This window comes from Salminus brasiliensis, chromosome 9 (genome assembly GCF_030463535.1).
Source record: "Salminus brasiliensis chromosome 9, fSalBra1.hap2, whole genome shotgun sequence".
Lineage (NCBI taxonomy): Eukaryota > Metazoa > Chordata > Actinopteri > Characiformes > Bryconidae > Salminus > Salminus brasiliensis.
Genome location: NC_132886.1, coordinates 32,928,845 through 32,947,647, shown reverse-complemented (window position 1 = coordinate 32,947,647; position 18,803 = coordinate 32,928,845). Strand labels below are relative to the sequence as shown.

At 36.6% G+C, this 18,803-nt stretch overlaps 2 protein-coding genes across 2 annotated transcripts; both read right to left on the bottom strand.

Moving 5' to 3' along the window:
- Positions 1–1,106: 1,106 nt before the first annotated feature.
- Positions 1,107–6,268, bottom strand: cacybp (calcyclin binding protein). Its single transcript, XM_072688251.1, has 6 exons — positions 5,928–6,268; positions 5,384–5,597; positions 5,204–5,297; positions 4,824–4,923; positions 4,589–4,683; positions 1,107–1,840 (listed from the first exon to the last, which is right to left on the bottom strand). Exons 1-6 carry the CDS (start codon positions 5,943–5,945, stop codon positions 1,681–1,683), a joined length of 681 nt encoding a protein of 226 aa, XP_072544352.1. The 5' UTR covers positions 5,946–6,268; the 3' UTR covers positions 1,107–1,680.
- Positions 6,269–9,659: 3,391 nt separating this feature from the next.
- mrps14 (mitochondrial ribosomal protein S14) lies at positions 9,660–16,298 on the bottom strand. The gene is made up of 3 exons (XM_072688252.1): positions 16,199–16,298; positions 10,477–10,611; positions 9,660–10,019 (listed from the first exon to the last, which is right to left on the bottom strand). Exons 1-3 carry the CDS (start codon positions 16,265–16,267, stop codon positions 9,837–9,839), a joined length of 387 nt encoding a protein of 128 aa, XP_072544353.1. The 5' UTR covers positions 16,268–16,298; the 3' UTR covers positions 9,660–9,836.
- Positions 16,299–18,803: the final 2,505 nt, after the last annotated feature.

Genomic DNA, 18,803 nt, shown 5'->3' with positions numbered 1-18,803 from the left:
AGGTTTGGCATCCCTTAAATAATTCTAAAGGAAATTACCATTAAGGGATTTTATGCAACACTTAATAGTTTTCAAGGGATTACGTTCCATACTTTTTTTCTTTTACTTATTGCCTTTATCACACACTGACAGGCAAATAACAGTATGTAACAAAAACACCTTGATGTTAGATTCACATAACAAACATATTGGCAAAGGCAGAACATATGCACCTGCATATATATATATATATATATATATATATATATATATATATAAATTCTTTAAAAAATCCTACAATGTGATTTCCTGGATTTTTTTTTTCTGATTTTGTCTCTTATAGTTTAAGTGTTCCTAAGATGAAAACTACAGACAGAGAAAGTTAAAGAGCTTTGTCACTGCTGCCACACATTGTGCAGCAAGACGAAGTTTACAAACAAGGGAGAGAATCACTTTTCACAAGAGTGCTTTTGGATTCTGTTCAGGGGGTTGAATAATTCTGAAATTAAAATAAAAGTATTAAATTGGTCTTGTTAATTGCAAACAACTGAACACATGTAGCTTTTCCAAATAAACCTAAAATGAGTTGTGAGAATGAGAATGTGGTTAATATTTGTGTTTCGTATAGCGATTTGATGTGGTTGATTAAGCACCTATTTCAATACTTATAATTTGTTTTGCACAGTTGTTATTTTCCAGAAACAATTAATTTACATAGATAAATGTAGCAACAGGCGAGTTAGCCAAATGGCTTTTAACAATGAATGAGGCTTAGTTTTGTTTGTATTGTCTTTGGCTTCTGCCTTTAACCCCTTGCTGAGCTCGGTGCTCTAACTGCTGAGCCACCACTGCCCCATACTGCAAAGGGACAAGTGTAAAGAACCTTCACATCATTGCAAGGTTCCACACACACATTTTTTCTACAATATTTAGACTTTACAGAATCAGAAGTGATTTTACAGCTAACAGCATCCTCTTGTATTGAACACCTCTTTCACACTGCTCCCATGCAAAACTACCCACTTACCATGTCACATTGCATTTGAAATTCATGTCTAATGCCTACATGCAAATAGGCAATATGAACATCTGCTCAACAAGTTCACATATTTTGATTTGAAATTTGTTAATTTAGTTTTACTTAAATGCAGACATTCGCTTAAAACAAGATACATATCTTATATTTGCATACATGCACTGATTCAAATTACATATCAGAATAATATCAGAAGTATTTTGGACACACCTGGAAGGGGCCTCAAAAGTATGATCTTGTCTAGGGCTATAATAACCTAAATCCACAGCTAGCCTTGGATGGAATTTGTGTTGCATTTTATTTTACATGTGCAGATTTCACAAAAGTAAATAACTTTAAGCTTTAAACTCGAATTCTTACAGTACAAACACTTTAGCATTTCTAACATGGAACATCCTTGAATTGCCAATGGGATGCATTTTTATTTTTCCCTCCTATTGGTTTCAAAACACCCATGTTCTTCTAACAGATATCAACTGGTTGCAGTTGCTATTGCAGATACATAGAACACATTTAAAGGCATGCTATAAGTTCTTTCTGCAAGACAGAAAATATACAGTATAACATCTAAAAAAATAAACAGTAATAAAGTAATTTATAGGAATGGTATGTAGGTAAGGAAGGGTAGTGGGAGGGTTCACTCTTGAGAGAATCAGCAATCAGACTCAGAAGTCAAAGTCATCTCCTCTGGTTTTCTTCTCCTGAGACTCAGCCCAGGCTTTGTTGATTGTGCGCTTCATTTCGTCATCACCCTCAGAATAAATCTTCTTCAGCATGTTCATCAGTCCCTCTCCAGGATCTGCATTCTCATCAAAGCTCGATTTGCTGTGGAGGACAATCCACATTACTATAGTACTGAGACAGGCACGTGGCACATTACACACTGAAGGGCTATTAAACCACACCACATGCATTCACTGTTTATTCCTCCAACACAACCATAAAACTTCATAGTGCTAGTGGATAAAGTATATGAACCCTTAATGATCTCAGAAAAGCTAACTGGAGTCAGATTCTGGTCTGTTTCGCTGCATCAAAGCCTGGCCAGCTTACAATCACTGAGGGGATAAATTCCCAAGTGTATCAACAAATTCTATAGAATAATGTGGGAGTGTCTGTACATCAGCTGAAAACTCTGTAGAAGTTGGGTGCTGCAACAGGACAATGACCCAAAACACCAGAGAAAGTTCACAACAGAATGACTTATGAAAAACAATTGCAATTGAAATGCAATGGACTGACTTGAAGAGAGTCGTAGACATGAGGCTAAAGCAGTTCTGCCAGGAGGAATGGGCATAATTACAGGAAGCACCTGGTTGAGGTTATTGCTGCCGGGGCTTTCACTTACTTTTTCCCCTAGAACTTTAAATGTTGAATGAGTGTGTTCTATAAAGACCTAACTGTGTTATTATTTTAGACACATTATATTTGTCGAAACACTTGACTTGGATGAGGATCAGATCACATTATATCACTAATGCAAAAAAAGGCTAAATGTTCCTAAGGGTTCACATACTTTTTCTTGCCACTGTAGCTGATATATCCTCCCCTTGGATCAAATAACTCTAGTTACACATTTAATACAATGACCTACCAGTCGCTGACATCAACTGGGAGAAAGTTTTTCCTGCTCTTCCATGCAGAGTTCTTTCAGCTGTATGGTGTGTCAGCTTTTGTTTTAGACAGATGTTTTCACATTTTCCTCGAGAACACTCTCATACAATAAAGAATGCCATGTTTGAGAGCTTTTATAGCCTTACTAAAAAAGCAGCCGCGAATCATGACATTTCCACCTCCGTGCTTCACGGCTGATATGGGTTCTTGTGCCAAACATGTCCTGTGTCCACATACTTCAACTTTGGATTCATCTGTCCAAAGCACGTTGTTCTTGGTGTCCTGGTTGGTATAGGTGTTCTCTGGAAAACTTTATTCTTGCTCTGATGTTTTTTTGTTTGTTTGTTTGTTTTGACTGCAAGGGTTTCCTCCTTGCACACATCCCATAAAAAACAAAACAAATGGGTGGGGTCTCTTTTTACTGAAAGATGCTGTCCTTTGACCTTAGCTGTGGCAAGAGTTACCTGTAGATCCCATGACGACATGAAGGATTGTTGGAGACTTCTTTATGCATACTGTGGTCTGCTGTTAGACTGCTAGGACAGCCTGACTTGAACATGCAAATTATTTTGTGAACAGTAGAATGGCTGATTTCTAAGTATTATGATTTTTTTACATTTACATTTACAGCATTTAGCAGACGCTCTTATCCAGAGTGACTTACAAAAGTGCTTTGCTATTTACCCAAGAATAACCTCAGCTAGTTTGAATAGGCTAAAAATTTAAAGATACCTCTAAGTTTAGACACTACTAAACACAAGTCAATAAGGTGACCGCTCTACTATTAGCCCAAGTACTCTCGGAAGAGGTGGGTCTTCAGTCTGCGTTTGAAGACAGCGAGCGACACCCAGGGGAAGTTCATTCCACCACTTTGGTGCCAGGACAGAAAAAAGCCTGGACGCTTGTCTTCCATGGATTTTGAGGGATGGCGGGTCGGGTCGAGCCGAGCCGTACTTGTAGCTCGAAGTGCTCTTGGTACGGATCGGCTTTTGACCATTGCCATCAAGTACGGAGGGGCTGGTCCATTCTTGGCTTTGTAGGCCAGTGTCAAGGTTTTGAATCTGATGCGGGCAGCTACGGGAAGCCAGTGAAGAGAACGCAGCAGCAGAGTGACATGGCTTTTTAACATACCTTACTATACTCATAAGTATCTACAACCTTTTTTCTGAAGGCATCAGAGAACTCTCTGGATCTCACCAATGTTATAACACTACACCAATCAAGAGCAAACCAAAATCCCCTCTAATGAAGTAGAAACGAAGAAGTAATACATGTGGGAGTGTCAACTTTTTAATCACAGGAAAATAGTATTAGTTAGTATCTATTAATTTTCATTTCATACATTTCTTCAGTTGTATATGTTTAGTAATATTACCTCCATCTCCCTAAATTGTTCTAATAAAGATCAAATGTCCATATGTTTAAATATATTTAAAATACTAAAATATTCTAATAAAATGGTCAGTGTGCTGGCTTAACCATCCCTGCAAAGTCAGTTTTTCTGGTCACACAATGTCTTTACATACTTACGACACATACAGAACTTCTAAAGGGGTTTGCTGGTTACTTGAGCAATCGCAGTGCTAATGGCCACAATACAGAGCTACTGCGAACATGGAGATATCAGTATGGTAAATTTGGTCTTCATTTGCTCATTCACTTATTGTTAAACCAAAAAAAATGTTTGAATTAGAATGGAAGAAAGCAAGTCCTTGTTAAAACTGGTCATACACACACCCGTGTGAATATGCTAATTCCATCAAGGTCCAAGTCTGTGTGAATACATTTGTGTTTCAGACATGAAAGGACAAGTTAAAATACTTAAATGCATAGGGTACCTAAACTTTTGTATGCTATTGTATGTAATCCCACAGTCCATCCAATTTGCACTGATTTGATATAAATACTGTGAATTCTTAAGACTGGCAGCAATTTATGTGGGGACTGTGGTATACTCACTCTTTGCATTTAGTTTGTTTCTCCACTTGTGTCAAGCACTCCCATTTCTTTGCTGTCTTCTTCTTGCACATGACAAGTACCATGTCCGTTTTCAACTGTAAACAGAAAAAAAACAACAGAAACATTAAGAAGCTATACACAACCACTATCTATTCACTGAAGCTGAAGAGATGCATTTGCTTTATTAGAATAAGCACTGCAAATACATAACAATAGACAGGAGGAGGTGACAAACCTTTTTACTGCTCTCATCTATTGCAATGGGGCACAAGAGGTTGCTAATGGTCAACTCATGGTTCTTCCCATCCAAATCTTTAACAAGCACACTGAAGGACCTGTAAAAATATTTGTTCGACAAGTCATCAGAACAGATACCACAATATGACATCAGATTCTCAGCAAGGATTACAAACTTTTTAGAAATGAAGCTGCATTAATTTGAAGAATACAAAACAACAAAAACCCAGAGCACAGAGACTATTGTTTTTGCAAACATCATACTTGAGGTGGATATTTAATTGGTATTAGCCAATTTCCTCTCCTGAATATACCACTGAAAAAGAGAATTAAAAGCATAAAGTGTCCATAAAAATTACAATTAAAATATTATGGTACCTTTCCATAAAGTTGACCTCAACACTTTCAGGAATTTTATGTACACCTTTGAGTGTGATGTAGATTTTTACAAATTTGTCAGATTGATCCCACCCTAAAACAAAGAGAAATTAATGAAGTAACTCAGGTAGTCTAATACAGACTTATTGACCATGAAAAGGACTTTTGGAATATGCTTACCATAGTTACTTATTTTAACTGTATATCCCTTCGCATTAGTGTCTGCCTTATTTCCAGTTTCCCTCTTTGTCTGTTGTTCTGTTTGGAGCCGTTTCTGACATAGCTCCTTCTCTATCTTTATCTTTTCCTGGGAAAGAACGTCATAGGCACGTTTGGTTCCACACAGCTCCAGAAGACGAGTTAGTTCTTTCAAGTCGGTCTCAAGGCCAAAAATCTGAACACAATATTGAAAGAATTAACAACAAAACTTTAGAAACCGTTTTAAGGTTCCTGGTAGCGAAACTCTTTGATGTCATATCAGCCCACTGCACTGGTGAAACAGGCAGGCAGGCAGGCTAGCACAGGTTCCTGTACCAAATTATGTTGTTGGTTAGCTAGCTAGCTAGCTAGCTACCCATTATCAGAATTCCAAACGTCAAGCTAAACCAAATAAACTAAAAGTTGTTATTTGTTCACATGGTTGTGAAGCTGGCACGTGTTGTCTGGCTAAATTAGAACACCTGAGTAAGGCTAAGTTAATGATGACAAACAGCCCTAAAATTACCTGTTCACCGAGGTCCATTGCTGTGCCTGCCTTAAATAAAAAAATATCACCAAATTGTTATTTACCACAGATTAGTAAACATCTAGTTTTAAGCTATAGTGAACTAGCTAGCTAGCTGAACTGGACTGCCACAGCCTCTTCAAAGATTTGTTTTTCCGGCGTTGCGTCCGATTCATTTCCTCCGCAAAGTTTCCCTTCGACAAATTAAGCATCAAAACTACTTAAAAGTACCGTCACGATCAAACATCACAGTCGAATGAATATTTCCAAACGAATATGTCACTATTGTAATTACAGATAAGCTAAAAAGGGAATCTTTTTCGGAATCGGAATCTAAATACAATAATTTACCATGCTGTAAGACGCGCTAGATATATAAGACCAATTTCAAAATAAAGGCACACAAAAACTGCTCCGCGACAACGTATTTACAACAAATAAGGCGTTTGTACGAAAATACGTGGAAAATTCTTAATCTGCTACTAAAAGGGTAGCTGCATTAAAACACACCATACCCACAGGACATGACACAATAAAACACATGTATATATGTTTGTACACATATGAACATACATTTGATTTATTTTGTCTTTTTCCTATTAACCTTTTTGCTGCAATGATTTAATAGATTAAATCTGTAATAAACGTAAATATGAACACCTTGTCAAGTAGTTTACACAAAAAAGCCTTTTCTCTTTCATATATACAGTATATACAGACAGTATACAAACATATATACAGTATCATACAGACACACATTTTATGCATTTAAAATACATTTTCAGAAGTTTACATACACTATATAAAAAGATATATATGCATTTTTGTCTGACATGAATTTAGGATAAACATTTGCCATTTTAGGTCAATTAGGATTACCAGAATAATTTCTGTTTGCTAAATGCCAGAATAATGAGAGAGGGATTTTTTTAGGCAATTTTTATTATTCTATATTTTATATATATTATAAGTCAAAAATACATTTCATTAGTATTTGGTACCATTGCCCTTAAACTGTATGACTTGAGTCAAACGTTTTGGATATCCTTCCACAAGCTTCTCGAAATAGTTGGCAGGAATTTTGGCCCATTCCTCCGGACAGAACTGGTGTAACTGAGCCATGTTTGATCAGGGCTTTGTGATGGCCATTCTAAAACATTGACTTTTTTATCCTTTGTACCACTTTGTAACCAGTTTGACAGTATGCTTTGCGTCCAAGCTTAAATTCCTGGCTGATGTCTTGAGATGTTGCTTCAGTATTTCCACATAATGTTCTTTTCTCATGATGCCATCTATTTTGTGAAGTGCAACAATCCCTTCCGCAGCAAAACAACCCCACACCATGTTTCACAGTTGGGATGTTGTTCTCAGGCTTGCAAGCATACTTTTTCCTCCAAACGTAACAATGGTTAATATGGCCAAACAGTAAATTTTTTGGTTTGTCAGACCACAGGACATGTCTCCAAAATTAAGGTCATTTTCCCTTTGTGCATTTACAAATATTAAATGGCTTTTTTATGTTTCTTTTGGAGTAATGGCTTCTTCCTGGCAGAGTGGCCTTTCAGCCAATGTCGATACAGCACTCGTTTCACTGTGGATAATGACACACTCTTACCAGCTTCAGCCAGCATCTTCACAAGGTCTTTTGCTTTTGTTCTTGGGTTGATATGCACATTTCGGACCAAAGCACATCTCTGGGACACAGTCTCCTTCCTGAGCGGTATGATGGCTGGACATTCCCATCTTGTTTGTACGTGCATATAATTGTTTGTACAGATGAACAAGGCACTTTCCCATGATGTTACACAAAGAAGCAGTGTGTTTCAGGTGTGCTTTAAAATACATCCACAGGTGTGTCTCTAATTAGCTCAGATGCTCAGAATCAGAAGCTTCCAAAGACATGACATCATATGGGCTGTCCCAAATTGTTTAAAGTCATAGTAATCTTAGTGTATTTAAACTTTTAACTTAAAGAAAGTAATAAAAATTGCCTTAAAATTCCCTCTCTCATTATGGTTCATAATAAGATCTTACAGGTACTCAGCAGCCTTGAGGTAATAAAAGTGTGTACTATTTTTTTCTGCATCCTGCAGAAATAATGAATTTCTTAGTTTGGTAATGTTTCAAAGTTGCAGAAAGGCTGTCCTAGTTATATTAGCTATATGTTGGTCAAATGATAGATCTGATTCAAATATGACTCCAGGATTTTTAGCTGCTGAACCAGGAATAACAGAAAAATCAGACAAGTTTAACATAAAGTCTGATAGTTTACTTCTTGCAGCTTTTGGACCTAAAAGGACACAGCCCTCAGTTTTCTTTAATCTAGATTTATCATTAAGTTTAGCGGATATATAGAGCTGCATATCATCTGCAAAACAATGGAAGTTGTTGGAACACCATGTCTGCTTATAATTGTGCCCAGTGGCAACATGTATAATGTGACTAATAGTGGTCCTAAAATATAGCCTTGCTAAATTCTATACCCCAATTTTGTATCATTTAAAGATAAATCTTTTACCTTTATGAACTGGTAGTGTTCAGTTAGATATGATTTGAACCATGATAGGGCTGTTCCTGTTATTTCAACCATGTTCTCTAACGTTTCAAAAAGAATTGTGTAATCTATCGTATTAAAGGCTGCACTGAGGTAGAGTGCATAACCTTGAGCAGAGGCAAGAAGGAGATCGTCTGTTATCTTCTTCACTAGGGCTGTCTCCGTGCCATGATGGTTTCTGAATCCAGACTGGAATTTCTCATACATGTGGTTCCTCCCCATATGAGCAGCATTGTTGGGCCACAGCTTTTTCTAGGATTTTAGAAATAAATGTTAAATTAAAAACGGGTCTGTAATTAGACAGTATGCTAGGATCAAGATTTGGTTTCTTGATCAAAGGTTTCATGACTGTGAATTTAAGGGTTTGGGTACATGCCTTAAGCTAAGGGACAGTTTTACTATTTTTAAAAGAGGTCTAAAGGTCTTTCAGCCTTTGTTCTACAACCAAGTTATGCTTGAAATCAGCCACACCAGGTGACCAACATGTTTGATTTTTTAGTACATTTTAAAATCACACTAAAAAGTATTCTTGGATTGTTTTTGTTATTCTCGATTAGCAAGGCCAAATACGCTGGCTGAGCTTTAATGAGTACCTTTTTATACTCAATTAGGCTGTCCTTCAGGTCAGAGTGGAACACCTCTAGTTTTGTCGTCTGCCATTTCTGCACCCTCTGTTTTAAGGTATGGGTTTGATCAATGTATCACGGTGCAAGATTTGTTTTTTGCCTTGTCATTTTACATTTGAATGATGCTAACTTGGTAGATCAAAGGATATTTTTTTTTTAGACCATTAGAACATCTATTGAGCTCTGTTTGGTGATAGAAAGTAGGCTAAGGTCGCTGTAGCTCATAACATATTAGGTAATGATCGTATTGGGCTTATTGTAACGATACTACTGAGCTTTGAGGAATAATATTTATGCTATCAATGCTCGCGTTTTGGGTCATGTTTTGGGTAATGCCGACAGAATCTAAGATTGATGCAAATGCTGCTGTTAATGGATTGTTGGCCTTTTCAAAATGAATGCTTCCACTATTAGCAGTGTGCAGTGACAGTTGTAAGTGTGCAGCGAAATCACCAAATTCCTTTTTTCAAATGCTTGATAACTGTTCTAAAAAGTGTTGATAATGGCATACAATAGTAAAAGTTTCTAAAACAAATCATTCAGAAACGCTCACACAATCTCTGAATAACTTTTACTAAGTTAAAAACAAAACAGATCCTTGGTACATTACAAGTATGATGCATGTTATTTTTTTTACTGTGACACAGTTGAACATATTGATCTGAGGCCTTCTCCATACAGATACTGCCAGTCACTGAACTGTGTTAAAAATCCAAGTGTTGCCAGTTGTTACCACATAGCTCTCTGTATCCCAGACATCTGGTTGTGGTCTGCAAGGTGTCTGAACACAATACGGCTCACACGCCACCTGCGCTTTACTCCACGTGGTCGTGATGTAATCACACACCTGTTGCGAATGCGTACTGGACAACTGTCTCGGGGCAAAGCAGCAATTTCTTTATCAGCTACATCCTGTAAAAACAGAAGTGGAACATTGATGACTATGGTATGTTTCAGGCATAAATTTAAGCATGTGTATATATTAAGGGGAGCTGCATTTTTGGATTGTCTTGCTGCATTGTTTCTGCCCCAGTAAAGACTTACAAAGAACACCTGTAATGTTTTTAAAGTCTGTTATGAAGTCTATAATTACTGTGAATAGTTGAACAGTAATTTAAAAAAACAACACTTTGCCCAGGTTAATGTATTTTTTGTTTTGTACAATTTTATAATGTGATGTTTGACAATCTAGTGTTTTGCCAAGGGACAACATTGTTGTAGCAATAAACAGCATATTCAACAACATACAGTCCCTGACAAAAGTCTTGTCGCATAAGGACATAGTAACCTGGCCAAGAAAAAGTTCCCCAAAACAGGGAATCCTCCTGGCAAGCGGAAGAACTACCAAGTAATACATATAATAAGACACCTGTAACTCTTTAGGTAAAAGAGTGTTTTTCCTGATGGCATTGATGCGTAGTCTTGTGTCTGAAAATTCATAGGCCATCTGTCTCCTCTTTACATCTCGTAGCATCCTCCAGTCAACATAATAACCTCTGCAGGCCTAAAACAAATACGATAATAGATACATTGAAAACAAACTAAACTTGTTAACATTCATATTCCTGATATTTCTTTTACTTTTTACCATGTAGTGATCATTTCACAAGCAGTCATGCAGTAAAAATGTTTACATTTGTATGTGTAGATATTATACACTTTCCAGACTTTAAATAGGCTTTCTTGCTTGCACTCATATACAATTTTGTGGCATTTAATTCAAAGTCATTCAAAATGGACTTGGACCCAAGGTTTTCCAGCAGAACACTGCCCAAAGCACCCCACTGGAGGAAAAAAAACTAAAACAAAAAAAACGACTCATCAGGCCACCTACATCCATTGCTCATGTGCTTTTTGGCAGTGGACACTGGTCAACATAGGCGCAAAAAAAAAACAAACCTGTAATGCACTGCGTGTTCCAGCACCTTTCCATCAGAACCAGCATTAACCTAGTACTTTGAGCTACAGTAGCACATTTCGGACGTGTGCCAGCCTTTGTTCCACCACGCTTTGGTTGCCTATGACCCTGCCGAAGGTATAATGTTATGTATGTAGCAATGGAGAACAAGCTGACGCCTGGAAGACCAAGAAAACTTTGAGAAATGCTTGTCGGAATGCTGGAAATGACAACCCTTGTTTCACTGAAAAATACCCTGTTCTACTGTGCAGCGACACCTGTAAAAATAGTAACTTCAATCAAGAGCAAACCAAACTAAATGTCTGAGGTTTAAATAAGACAGCCTCCACCAAAACTCTCTCAAATAATATTCTAATCACTGGCATCAACCTATGGAAATTCTATGCATATGCCCAGGACAAATGCCTTCAGTGCATTGGTTATTTGGAGGCATCTGATGCAGCAGAGCAATTGTTGCAAACTGAACTGAAGTCCTTATCTATATGTTTAATCAAGAAATGGCTACCATGTTACCTCAAACAATTCATGGACATTGCAGCCACACGATTACCAATAGAATCCAATAGAATTTTAGAACACATATGTGGGTAAAGCAAATGCAGATTCATTGGCCAGTCTTCCTTTGTCTTCCGTGTCAGACAATGGTTACATTGAACCATTTATTTACATATTAAGCGCTTTACATAATGACAGAAGACCAGCAAGGATGAAACCCTACAAAGCTTCATCAAGCAGGGCATTTGGTCACATCCAATATCAAAGGAATAATAGGTGCAAGAACAAATTATCAGTTTTTAAATGTATTGATTCTGCGAGGACATACACACTCCTCGCAGAGAATATATATATATATATATATATATATATATATATATATATATATATATATATATATATATATATACACACACACACATACATATACACACATACATACAGTTGTGTTCAAAATAATAGCAGTGTGTTTAAAAACATTAGTAAAGCAGAAAATCTTTATAGTAGTTTTTATTTCCATGCATTGGGAACATTGCATACGGTTTTCCAAAACAAAACATGAAGAAATGTATATAATTTTTAACTACTTTACAGAAAATAACAAAAAATGAAAATTGGGCTGTTAAAAAAAAATAGCAGTGTCTGCATTTGTCTTTACAAACTCTTTACAAACTTTTAGGATTTAGCATTCCTGTGAATCACTAACCTAATATTTAGTTGAATACCCACAGTTTTTTTTTTTAGAACTTCACATCTGTGTTGCATAGAGTCAACCAACTTCTGGCTTCTGTCAACTGGTAACTGCTTTGACTACATCCCACAATTCATTTGCATTTCTTGGTTTTGCTTCAGAAACGGCATCTTCGATGTCACCCCACAAGTTTTCTATCGGATTAAGGTCCAGGGATGGCCACTCCATAACCTCAATTTTGTTGGACTAGAACCAAGATTTTGCACGTTTACTGGTGTGTTTAGGGTTGTTGTCTTGTTGAAACACCCATTTCAAGGGCATTTCCTCTTCAGCGTAAGGCAACATGACCTGTTCAAGTATTCTGATATATGCAAACTGGTCCATGATCCCTGGTATGCGGCAAATAGGCCCAGCACCATAGTAAGAGAAACATGCTTATATCATGATGCTTGCACCACCATGCTTCACTGTCTTCAGAGTGTACTGTGGCTTGAATTCAGAGTTTGGGGGTCATCTGACAAACTGTCAGGTGTTCTTTGGCAAATTGCATCCGCTTCAGTACGTCTTTTTTTTTTTTTTTTTTTTAAACAGTGGGACTTTGCGGGGACTTCTTGCTAATAGATTAGCTTCACACAGGCGTCTTCTAACTGTCACAGTACTCACAGGTAACTTGAGACTGTCTTTGATCATTGGTTGAGCCTTTGCCATTCTGGCTATTTTTCGATCCATTCGAATGGTAGTCTTGGTAGTCTCAAATGGCGTTTTCTTCCACGTCTCTCTGGTTTTGCTCTCCATTTTAAAGCATTGGCGATCATTTTGGCTGAACAGCCTATTATTGTGCTTCTTTATAAGTTTTACCCTCTCCAATCAACGTTTTAATCAAAGTTCGCTTTTCTTCTGAACAATGTCTCGAAAGACCCATATTTCTCAGGCTTTTAAGGAGAAATGCATGTATAGCATGTGCTGGCTTCACCCTTAAATAAGGGAAGCCTGTTTCACACAATTTCTTTTCACATTAAATAGTAATTTAATGAATGTACTGTATTTATATTACCTTATATTTATATTTCATGCTATTTATTGTCATTTGCAAAGGTTTGAAGTTTTATCATTTTACTTTATGTATGTTAAAACATCTTAAATCCAAGATCTATTTCATTTAAACTGTAAATTACATGGCAACCACTTCATATAGAAGTATACAGGGGTCACACTTTCTGGCAGCGACATTTTGTCTCCCCTCTTCTAGAAGAAACAAGTAGAAATCTCAGAAACTACCCACTGAGGTCACAGAATTTGACGGTCACAGATTTACGGTTCTCACAAAGTGAATGACATACTCAGTAATGTCTGCTCACACATTGTTAAAACAACAATTAAGATATCATTGTAGACAATACATAACGCACACCCCTACTCCAGAACTAAGCCCGTTTAATTAACTATTCTGTGAAACTTTTATAATGTACATGAAAAATAAAACTTAAATACAACTTAGCCTATTTGGTCTTAGTTTTTTCTCAATAAAAAAGGGGTGTATCCCCTTCAATAGCTCATCTGAGAATAAAGTACAAATAACAAAAAGTATAAAAGATACAAAAGGGATCAATTATCTCCAAAAGTAAATATATATGCTAATTAATGTGGTCATTGATGAAGTCATAAATGAATTTGTCCAGCTGTTGCATTTCTTACTACTACCTTATGTATGAGAAAGGCACATTTGAGATGTAACCTATCAGTGTTTGTGTGTGCGTGCAGGAGGGAGATGAGGAGGGATAAATTATATGAGTGAGATCTTGGTGCATTTGCTGTCTTGCTACTCATCATGCCTAGTCACTATTGACTCATAAAACATGCTACACATAATCAGAAATACTGAAATACAAGTGCAGGGAGGACGATGATTTTCTGGACTTCTTCAATTACTACTACATAATACACCAACAAGTGCTCAAAAATGCTAAACAGATAATGAATGTGCCAATGAAGATCTGCTATTCTGTACGCATCTGAAAAAGTTTGACTGTGACCACTCTTGAGTTGTGATTACACACGGAGGGAAACAGAGCTCTGTCTGAAATGAGTTCAGTTCAATATTAATTAAAGCAGATCAATATTAATGCAAATGAAAAATGCAACAACTCTCAAATCTGCAGGAACATGATTTGGCAAACTTTCAGAACCTCGCGTCAGAGCTAGAGACGCAAGGGAAGTCATGTGTGCAGCTTGACAGTGCATGCTACATAGAGCAGATTGGCTTTTGTCTTTCAGAGTTTGACAAACGCTTTCAAGACTTTGCTTTAATCGAGCCAATCGTTACATTCATGTGCTATACATTTCGAGAGGATGCTGAAGCATCAAAAATTGCAACACTTTCATCTAAACTCTTCTGGAGTGGAGGATGAGATTTTGATACTACAAGCCAACAAAAGTTAAAAGTTCAGAGCTCATGGACAGTTCTGGAATTTACTTACAGAGGTAAACACGAGAAAACGTGCCACCTCCTTGACTGCATTATTTGGCTCCACATATTTATGTGAGTCAGCCTTTTCATTCATGAAGATCATTAAGTCCAAGTACCGTTCTGATGATCATTTGGAAGTTCGCTTGAGGCTGGCCATCAGCAAATACTATTCGGACTATGCATCCCTGATTGATTCCATTCAGTGCAAGTCAGCCGAGCAAGGTAGGCTAATGACAAAATATGCACGTAGTTGTATTGTGCAATATTGGTTCATGCAGTTATTCACAGGACACCAGCAAACATTGTACACATAAAGAAACGCCAATTTATTTATAAAAAGATATATGTCTTGCATTTTTATAGTAGGTCATTTGTAGATCATTTTGACTTAGTCATTAGATAAGCAGCTCGCATGCTGAAAAAGTGTGTGCACCCCTGGTGTAAAACAATGAGACTGGAGCTGCACAGTTCCCTCTACAAGGTGGGAGTGATGCGATAGCAGAGACATTTAAAATAGATGGACGTTGGTGACATTAAATGAAGCCTCGAGGCAAAGAATTTGCCACAAACATTTTTTTATATCAAATTATTTGTATCGTATTCAACATCTGAGGAAACCCAGACTGCGCAACCAGGAGCAGTATGATGATGATGATGATTAAAAAATAAGATAAGATATTTATTAGTCCCACAGTGGGGGAAATTCTTAGTGTCACAGCAGAAAGGGATAGCAAGACACTCAGTTACAAAATGTAGATAAATAATTTACACTATATACACAATATAAATAAGAATTTAAAAAGCAATAACAATATTATTTACAGCAAATGACTCTTAATTGCACATGGGGGGGGGTATTGCACATAGTATTTTTGCATTTAGGGATCTCTGTTCCCTGAACATGTGTGTGTAGTTAAGTGTGTGTTTATGTGGTCCGCTGGGAGCAGTGCTGGTTGTGCAGTCTGATGGCAGCAGGAAGGAAGGACCTGCGAAACCGCTCCTTCACACACTTGGGGTGAAGCAGCATGTCACTAAAGTAGCTGCCCAGTGCTGCCAGAGTCTCATGCATGGGGTGGGAGCTATTCTACAGCAGCTTGGCTGTCATCCTCCTGTCTCCCACCACCTGCACTGGGTCTAAGAAGGACAGAACCGGCCCTCTTTATGAGTTTGTTCATAAAATCTTGTTTCAAAGACATGACTATGTGAATGGACTTAATTTGGTATCAATTTTTTCACATGCACGTATATACTCTTTAGACAGAAATGATTAAAATATCACGTATATCGTAAAAACAGAGCTCAGAAAAAAAAACATAACTGGAGTAACTTGGATGTGGTCTTTACTAGGAGCTAGCTACTAAGATGTGGATTTAGCTTACATAACATGATAGCTCTGCTGCTCATACATACACTACACAACTGGCTTGGTCTGACCGTTTTAATTTCCAAACCAACCTAAACAAAACTTGTTGAACAATCTCTAAAACAAGCAAAGGATAATAGGTAGTGCTACGTTTTACCTGTTCAGTGCACTTTAACGCTGACTGAAGAAACCCCAGCCCTGCCCTTAGCATCGTGAAGGTGACCATGCTAAGACCATTGATGTCTGGAAACGTATGTGTAAGACGCTACTTCCTGAGTAATTGGGAAGTGATCACAGACAGTGCCGTCTAGTGGTCTGGAGAGTAGAGCCAGCCGCAGTTCTCGACCAGCAGTTTCAGACCAGCAGAACAAAGCGTGTCGTAATTTTACAGAAGGCTGTGTAGACATAAAGGAGACACAAGGCTGGTTGTGGTCTGCTGGTGTGCTGCAGCGTTTTCTCTGTTTTCCTTTTGTTAGCATTTCTAAAAATCGGGGGTCATATGCTCAGCACAATTGTTTTGTATGAAACGATGAAAATGAATACTTTATTTATTTTGATGAGACATAATTTAAAGTAAACACAAAATATCATTAAATAACTGTGATTGGGGTTTATTATTTGCATAACCAAAAATATTAAATGAATTAAATAAGTAGATAGAAGAAAGCAGTTGTAGTATATCTAGCATAGTTTCTCGTAGTTTTAATTTATGACTTGGTGTAACATTAGCCATAGTTCTTATTTTACCATTTTTGTTTTATTATTGTTCTTCTGTTATTTGTTCTACTTGCTTCCTCTAGAGTTTTCTTAATCTTTGTCTGAGGTAGTTTTTCCTTGCCACTGTCGCCCGTGGCTTGCTCAAAAGGAGACCCATGTCTTTGTAAAGCTGCTTTATGCCATTTGTTGTGAGGTGCTATATGAATAAATTTGAAATAAATGTAAAAAATCTAGTATATATATATATATATATATATATATATATATATATATATATATATATATATATATATATATATAGTGTATGATTAAATTATGTGTTGGCCCTGTTACATTTTGGATAATAATGATAGAGCCTTATATAGTGGATCATCTTACTCCTCAAAATAAATGTTAAATTGTATTTCCTACAATTAGTAATTTATAACTACACACTAATTGCTGTTGCAGCAAAGTTACTAAATTATTTTAAAAATATCGGAATAGTACGCTTGTGGTAAATATTAATTAATGACAATGTTTTCTTGTTTGCTTATGTTAATTGAAAGAATCTCAAGAGAAGTGAAGGTATCACAGTGTTTCTGATTAATAACTAAAGTATTAGGCTTCAATCAGTGCTAAATATTTAACAGGTCTAACCCAAGTTAGAAAACATAGAATATCTGATCACAATTTCATTCATTTAATTTAATTCAATGACTTTTTTTTTAATTAAACAATTTTTATATTGAGTAGACCAAACTTTAGGTCTGATGTGTTGCTGTTACAATTTAAATATGATTGTTTACTATTAAGTTATTAAGACAGGCTCTTTTTGTTTTTCTACGTTTAGATTTAATTGTAGCACAGTCTCAATGCAGTTGAACCTAGGTGACGTCTCAAGGCAGATGGAAGCGATCGGTCTCTCTGCCCTTGATTAGAGCTATCTGAGGATACGAGATCCAAAATTGTGGAAAACTATGGACAATCTCATGATTACACGCCCATCTCCAGAGATCTTAATGTTTCTGTGTCCATTGTGCCCAACGTAATTTATAAACCCACGACTGCAACCGCAGTCTAACCTAACCTCTCTGGGTGTGGACGGAAAAGAGAAGTTGATGGAAAATTGCAACAAATGATTGTTTGAATGGTGGCTAAAGAACCTAAATCAACTTCCAATCAAATTCAAACTGACTTGCAGACACAATGTACAAAAATACTGATAAAATATCGGTGAAGCTTTTGATGCTTCTTCTTGATTGTACCGAAAAAGATCTGAAGCGCTGGAACATTGAAATCGACATTAGAGAACAGTGACATCTGGTGGCTTTAAGAAATAATTGCATCAAAAAAATCAGTTCTATCAAATTTCTTCATTGTATCTAAGGAATCTGTACTGTGACTTTACTCTCATAACAAATTCATATTTAGGGTCTGGATCATTTCTGAATGACTGTAATAATATAGGCATATGTAAACCTTGACAACAAATTATTTCTGTGACTTGTTCTGTAAAGGAATGTCATTCATGTCATTAATAGATGTGCTTACAGGTTTCCTTATTTAAAGCACTTTTGAAAATGACAAATGACAATTCGTTTTACTATTATTTTACAACTTTCCTCATGTTTTTGTCATGTCCTGTCACATTTACATAAAACACTGAAAAGTGTGCAGTATGCATTAATTAGTTATGACTTAGAGAAAGTGGCATAACTTAACCAGGTTGAGTTATTTTGTTGAATTCTATGATTTTAAACTTGCTTTTGCTTTTTTTTTTTTTTTTTTACAATAACAGCTTTACAGCATATTTCAGTTTTATTTCAGTATATTTAAATTATTTCTATTGGCTTTAAGAAAAAAATGTGTCTAATCATTATCATAAGAAATTGAAAATGCTTTGTCCTGTCATGACACCACCAATCCTGTCACAACACTGTCAGTCCTGTCACCCAAGACATTATGATGAAAGAAAATCCACTCTTTGATAAAACATGAAATCTATGAACAAAACTGGTTGTTTTCCAATTTGACGTACCTTTTTGATTGGATACTAGCAGAAC

Bases quoted from the DNA above. Each gene is read 5' to 3' on its own strand.
- cacybp (XM_072688251.1), bottom strand. The intron at 5,298-5,383 runs GTAAGCATATTC...TCTTTGTTTTAG, and splicing joins AGTTAAAATAAGTAACTATG to GGTGGGATCAATCTGACAAA. The intron at 4,924-5,203 runs GTACCATAATAT...ATATTTTTACAG, and splicing joins GAGGTCAACTTTATGGAAAG to GTCCTTCAGTGTGCTTGTTA.
- mrps14 (XM_072688252.1), bottom strand. From the start codon at position 16,267: ATGGTCACCTTCACGATGCTAAGGGCAGGGCTGGGGTTTCTTCAGTCA. The intron at 10,612-16,198 runs GTAAAACGTAGC...TATTTGTTTTAG, and splicing joins CGTTAAAGTGCACTGAACAG to GCCTGCAGAGGTTATTATGT. The intron at 10,020-10,476 runs GTGTCTTATTAT...CTGTTTTTACAG, and splicing joins TTTTACCTAAAGAGTTACAG to GATGTAGCTGATAAAGAAAT.